The sequence below is a fragment of the Chiloscyllium plagiosum genome, chromosome 21 (assembly GCF_004010195.1).
Source record: "Chiloscyllium plagiosum isolate BGI_BamShark_2017 chromosome 21, ASM401019v2, whole genome shotgun sequence".
NCBI classification, from domain to species: domain Eukaryota; kingdom Metazoa; phylum Chordata; class Chondrichthyes; order Orectolobiformes; family Hemiscylliidae; genus Chiloscyllium; species Chiloscyllium plagiosum.
The window spans coordinates 34351307-34358683 of NC_057730.1; the positions used below are offsets into that span (position 1 = coordinate 34351307).

General features: G+C 41.1%; 1 protein-coding gene across 2 annotated transcripts in view; it reads right to left on the bottom strand.

The window, feature by feature from the left end:
* Positions 1-825: 825 nt before the first annotated feature.
* e4f1 (E4F transcription factor 1) overlaps positions 826-7377 on the bottom strand; it is a 36543-nt gene continuing 29991 nt past the window's right edge. For both annotated transcript variants that reach the window (XM_043711739.1, XM_043711740.1), the window contains 3 exons: positions 4246-4403; positions 3615-3677; positions 826-3484 (listed from right to left, as the gene is read on the bottom strand). In XM_043711739.1, the coding sequence (XP_043567674.1) occupies positions 3140-3484; positions 3615-3677; positions 4246-4403 (566 nt within the window). In that variant the 3' untranslated portion in view covers positions 826-3139. The remainder of the gene's footprint in view (positions 3485-3614; positions 3678-4245; positions 4404-7377) is intronic.

Below are 7377 nucleotides of genomic sequence, written 5' to 3' on the forward strand. Positions count from 1 at the left end.
TTTTCCTACTAGAGATTAGGAGATTGGGAGGTGACCTTATAGAGATTTATAAAATCATGAGTGGTATAGATAGGGTTAAGGGTTGGTTGTCTTTTTCTTAGGATAGGGGATTTCAAAACTGGGGGTATATTTTTAAGGTGAAAGGAGAAAGATTTTAAAAAGATGGGAGGGGCAAATTTTTTACACAGAGGGTGGTTCACATGGAGTGAACTTCCTGAGGAAGTGGTGGATGCAGCCACAGGTATAATATTTAAAAAGACATTTAGATAAGTACCAGCATAAGAAAGGTTTGGAGAGATATGGGGAGCTGGCAGGTAGGACTAATTTGGTTTGGGATTATGTTCGGCATGGACTGGTTGGACCGAAGGGTGTGTTTCCATACTATATGCTCTAGTATCTGCTCGTTAGCAATTAAAGGGCTATTGTTTGATAGCTATAACTGAAAGGATAACACCAGACAGGTTTTTTGACAGTTAATGGGTGAGATCGTGATGGCAGTAATGTCACTGGACTAGTAATCAAGAGGCAGAAGGTAATGCATTGGTACACAGGTTCAAATGTTACCACAATAACTGGGGAGATTAAAAGTAAATTAAAGGTAATTTAATCTAAAGCTAGCCTCATCAATGATGAGCATGAAACTATCAATTGTTATTAAAAACCCATTTTCTAATGACCTTTAGCAAAATATATCTGACCTCCTTATCAGGTCTGGCCTAAGATGACTCCAGACACAGCAATGTAGTTGTCTCTTTAAAGTTATCAAGTAATTCAAATGCCCATATCCCATAAAAGAATAAAGGAAATAAATGTTGCAGGTAAGAGTGATGGTATAATTCCACTTTTATTTGAGGTCAACCAGGTCACACAGTGAGATGCCAATGATGGTCAGCAAAGTAACTTGGTACATGCCTTGAGTACACTGAAAATGAAACATCAGATTAAGGTAAAAAGATAAAATTCTCACACACAACCACATGGCATTTTCATTCATAAACACATCCATTTGATGGAGAGTCTCTCTTATGCAGGACACAGTGATGCAACCCTTTCTGATATGAATGCCTCAGTGCTATAGTTAGCCACAGCAACTACAAATGCAACTGGGGGAAAAAGTCTGTCAGCAGGAAGATCCTGCGATAAAGCTGAGCATATCTGTGTCCATTCTGGACTCTGCTTCCTATCGCAACTTTTATTTAATTCCTGAAACAATGATCCTGTAAATGGGCAATTGCTGTATGCCAGGCACGCACTTTATTACCAAAATGAACAAGCTAAAGCACTGCTGGTAATATTTAAAAGGGATACTTTACAATCTATACAATTTCAATATAATCTTTCTTGAAAAGTGTGACAGGTAATGTCAGATGAAACGTACACTTTACATCACTTTGATTTGTCATACATTATTTTTGTCACAATCCAGTTAGTTTTGGTCATACTTAAGGCCGCTTTTTACAGATCTATCCTTATATTTTTCAAAAGTAATTTAAAAATCCTAATATTTTTGTGATAAATGTCCCTGAAGTAATGGCTTACAAATATTGTTCATAAATAGATTAATATCTGATAAATAAGCTGTATTCTGGGGTAGAAAACATGCCATTGTAGAGAATCTGTAAAAAAAGAAAATTCTGCATTTTTATTTACAGCAAGATAGGCAACTCTTAAGTCTTATTTACAACAGAGGCAGTCAGTCGTGAATTGCCCAAAAAGTACAAGTAAGCTCATTGAGTACATGTAACAAGCTATCATACAATATGAAAACAGCACTCCATCATGGAGAATCCTGTACTTGTAATGGAAGTGAGCATGCCACATTTTGTTTAACTATCTGGTGGAGTGTGGAAACATTCTTATTCAGGGACATGGGCTGAAGCATTGTAATATGCAATATTCCACTTTTATTACACAGGATTCTGGGAGATTTTAGCAGAGACTTTGTGGATTGTTATTTTCCATTCTACTTTTTTGTGGCTCTATTCACTATTCCTCCCATACCTAGTATAGAAATGAAATAAAATCTCTGACCTTTCAAGAGATGAAACAGAATACAAGCTTCTCTTCAGGATTCCAATAGAGTTTAGAGGTGAGCTCCACGAGGTATCATTTATTAAATAAATGAGCAATCTAATGATACATACATTGTTTCTCTTTGCCGTGGTTGTTACTACAGGTCCCCATCACGAGAGCTGAAGAAGCACCAAGATAGCAACACTTCATGAATTTTTTTTTTAAAAAAAGTCAACAAGAATTTCATCATGTCCAGTGTCTCACTGGAAACCACTCATAACTACATTTGGAGTTTCTTGGATTTCAAGCTTCAATTTAAAAAATACAATTTTAAATTTTAGCTCCTTTTGTACCAGGGCCCTGAAGGTCTTTTAATTGAATCTGTTTCTGAATTTCTTTTTACTGCCACTCCTTAATGTCAGTTTCTCACAACTGCCTGCCTTGTGCCATCCTCCCCTCTTATACAGGCATTTCAGTTACCAGTACTTACTGCTACCTCAACAATTTAATACCCCTGGCAACCCTTGGTAAAGCAATGAATCTTAAATAAGGCAGAGTAACTGGAGCATTAGACTCAGGTCCATCTGTGGCAGGGTCCATTTTTGGCATGAGGTAGTTATTTACAGAAATTAAGGAGGAGAGGTAGGAGAAAGTAAAGAATCAGACACAAAGTAATCAGGAGAAGGAGCTCCACTAATGGCCAGCAATAATCCAGTTTAGGTTGGTCAGATTCTGTCCAGCCCTGCTCTCATCATCAGCAGACAATCTGCGGTCACAGACCCACCACTATTCAGTAACTACATTACATGTTGATGCATTCCTTTGGGCACATGCGCTAGATAGCACTCAGCTGCAACATGAAGCAATTAGGTATCTCGGCACAGTCCACTGCAAAATGGCTTACACTTTGAATGATGCAGGAAGATCTTGAGCATGAGAGTTTCATTAATGTAACGTAATAGTGACACGTATCGTTCTGTGGCTTGGAAACAATAAATGAAATGACCAGACATTGATTCCTGTTGTGAAGCAGTAACTACATAATGCAGTATTCACGGTTCTGGCACCCACTTTATTAATGATTTCCCCTTATTAGGGAACCGGGGAGGGCCTATAAAAGCTCCTGTCATTCACCCACTACCACAGTCTGTATTTCCACATCTCCATCCTGAGTAGTAATCATATATTCATCAGTATGTTCTAGCATCTCAATACCATCTGCTGCCACCATAGTGACAGTATTGTGGCTGGTCTCTAGGCTGCCTTCTGCCAACAAGGCCTGTCCTTCCTCGATGCTGGATGCCAGTGTCATTGCAACCTGCTCAGTAAGACTATCGGGCGTTGCTATGGTGATTGCATCTGCTACTTCTTCATGGTTCTCTTCCATGGAAACATTTTGGACAATTATCTGATGGCCAGAGTTGGCCTGGTTCATGATTTGCTGCACAACTTTCATGATCTGACTGTCAACCTGAAAAGAAAGTTAAAATAGCTGAACATGAGACACATTGATGCCAGATATATCAAATGGAAACAATTTAACAATGGGCAGTAAATATAAAGAATATAACTTCTCTAAACGTTTGGAGTCAACCACCAACCTGATGCTTAGAGCCTTGGATTAGAGTGCTCATATCACTGCTTCCAGCAACTTCAGCAGGAGCCTGGCAATGTAACACAGAAACAAAAGGAATATTACATATGATAGCAACCAGCTCAAATCACACACTTAGTACTGGTCCAGTACAAATCACATCCACATCACTGCTTCAATGCAATTCACATGTACACAACTACAACAAAGATTACATGTACACAGCTACCCTCACAAAGATTATATGTACAATGATGACCTGCACACACAAATCTCACGCACACTAATATTCCACATATGCAACTCACATGTACACTAACAACCCAAGCTTATTTTTTTTAAGGGACTGCTTCGTGTGCATAGACTGTTTACCATCCATACAGCCAGAGGACCATGCAGTTTAGTGGGAACACTGCAAGTAACCACAAGCAACTCAAATAAACCAGTAATTTGCTCACAATTCACATAACCACTAAGAACACAGATCACACATACTAACAACGCAGGCAGAAATCAGATGTTGATAATGCCCCACACAACAAATCATCCTTAGCTACACATAGGGGAGATAAATAGTTATACTACAATGCCATTCTTTAGAAGAGTGCTGATCTAAATATTGAGAATCCCCCAGGTACCTCAATAATATACTCCTGTGTATTGGCCACTACGGAGGAGAACTCCACCAGCACTGTATGGGGGTCATCAGTGATAATGGTTGCAGCAACATTGTCTGTGGACTTGTTATCTGTCGATGCCTGTTGTTCCAGCTCTTTGCATCCAACATGACAGCCACCTCCAGAGAAAAGAGAATGATGTTAATTTACAGTAAATTATACTGAGCCCACCCTACCATTCAATTAAATCATGACAAATCTATGTCTTAACTAGAATGCTATTAATCAAAGTATTTTTTGGAGGAAGAAATTTACCATACCGTCTGTATGAAGAAGTGCTTCCTGACTGCACCTACAAATGGCCAGGCTCTAATGATAAGGTTATGCCCAAATTGTTCTGCACTCCACAACCAAGAAATGGTTTCCTCTTACGTATCGTATTTATTAACTTCATTTTAAAATACTTTATATCACCCTTTAATCTTCTAAGCTTAAAGAAATACACAACAAGTTTGCAAGATGTCTCCATATTTTAACCTTTCCAGTTCTGAGATAACCCTGGTTAACCCATACTGCATTCTCTCCAAGGGGAAGTATTGGTGTGCTGCCTATAGTGAACACAGTACTCCAAATGGAGTCTAAGCAGAGCAATTTTTAATGAAAGCTTTGATTTTTTTGTATTTCAGTCCTGGACACCATTTGTCATTTTATGTTTTGACCTTGCCCACTAGCTACCGGTGATTTCTGGACTTCATGAACCCTTCCTTTTTTTTAAAAAAGACATTCATTTGCAAAATATGGGCATCATCAGCTTGCCAGCATGTACTGCCCATCTCTAGTTGCCCTTGAGAAGGTGGTGGTGAGCTGTCTTCTTAAACTGCTGCAGTCCATGTTCTGTTGGTTGACCCACAATGCCTTTAGGGAGAGACATCAGGATTTTGACCCAGCGACAGTTAAGGAACTACAATATAATTCCAAGTCAGGATGATAGGTGGCTTGGAGAGAAAATGCACAGCAAACACATGCCATAACTCAGTGTACTACCAATTTCCATTTGCAACATTCTCCTGCAGTCTACACCATTTATTGTGCCACCTAGCTTTGTGTTGGCAGCAATCTTGGAGATGTGGTTCTCTATTCTTTTATCCAAGTAAGTAATTTATAAAGGACAGTGAAAAGTTCAGCACCCAGTAGAGATTCCTGGTGGATATTATTAGTCACATCCTGCCAAATTAATCACATACCAATTATCCTTACCCTTTGTCTCCTATCTCCTAACCAGATTTCATCATATCACACACGGACGTTAAAGTCAAATAGCGCATATCTGATTTCAAAGAGGGTTGGTGTGGTTTACATGGACTCCAAAGGCATTTGGTAAATTGCCACATAGCAGACTTGTGAGCAATGTTAAAGAATTAAAAGGGTCAGTGGCCACATGGAAAATAATTTTGCTAAATGAGAGGAAACAGACAGTGGTGGTGAACTTTATTTTTTGAAAATGAGCAAGGTATACTGTAGAATCTTACAGGGGATTATATTAGGTTCACCACTTGGCTTGATCCATATTAATTATCTACACTTAGTCTTGCAGAGCACAATTTCTAAATTTGCAGATAATACAAAACTTGGAAGTAGAGTATACTGTGAGAACAATGATAGATTTCACAACAACACAAGCTGATGGAATTAGCAGCCATATGGAAGATGAAATTTTACACAGAAAAGTGCAGAGGAATTAATTTCAGGAGAAAGAATAATAAAAGGCAACTCAAAATAAATTATATAATTTTGAAGTGGATGCAGTGTAAAGGGCCTATGAATACATATGCAGAAACCACTGAAGATGGCATGCAGTTCAAGAAAATGATGAATAGGACATGCAGAATTTTAGGATTACAAATAGAGGAATAGAATATAAGATCCAAGGAAATTATGGTGAACTTTTTAAAATACTGGTTTAACTTCAAATGAAATGTTACACTCAATTCTGGACGCTGGAGAGGCTGCAGAGAAGATTTTCAAGAATGGTTGCGAGGATAGCAGACTTCAGTTATGGATTGGCAAAGTTGGGACTGTTCTCCTTAGACAGGCTGAAGAAATACTTGACAGAGCAGTATAATTCTTCACCTTCACCAACACATTGGACCCTGACCTTAAATTTACCTGGACCATCTCTGACACCTCCTCCCCTTCCTGGACCTCTCCATCAATGACGACCAACTTGACACTGACATTTTTTACAAACCCACCGTCTCCCACAGCTACCTGGATTACACCTCTTCCCACCCTACCTCTTGCAAAAATGCCATCCCGTATTCCCAATTCCTCTGCCTCCGACGTATCTGCTCCCAGGAGGACCAGTTCCACCACAGAACACACCAGATGGCCTCCTTCTTTAGAGACCGCAATTTCCCTTCCCACGTGGTTAAAGATGCCCTCCAACGCATCTCATCCACATCCCGCACCTCCGCCCTCAGACCCAACCCCACCAACCGCAACAAGGACAGAACGCCCCTGGTGCCCACCTTCCACCCTACCAACCTCCGCATAAACCAAATCATCCGCCGACATTCCCCCCACCCCCAAACAGACCCCACCACCAGGGATATATTTCCCTCCCCACCCCTCTCCGCCTCCAAACAGACCCCACCACCAGGGATATATTTCCCTCCCCACCCCTCTCCGCCTCCAAACAGACCCCACCACCAGGGATATATTTCCCTCCCCACCCCTCTCCGCCTCCAAACAGACCCCACCACCAGGGATATATTTCCCTCCCCACCCCTCTCCGCCTCCAAACAGACCCCACCACCAGGGATATATTTCCCTCCCCACCCCTCTCCGCCTCCAAACAGACCCCACCACCAGGGATATATTTCCCTCCCCACCCCTCTCCGCCTTCCGCAAAGACCGCTCCCTCCGTGACTACCTGGTCAGGTCCACGCCCCCCTACGACCCACCCCCCCATCCTGGCACTTTCCCCTGCCACCGCAGGAACTGTAAAACCAGCGCCCACACCTCCTCCCTCACCTCCATCCAAGGACCTAAAGGAGCCTTCCACATCCATCAAAATTTTACCTGCACATCCACTAATATCATCTACTGTATCCGTTGCTCCCGATGCGGTCTCCCCTACATTGGGGAGACTGG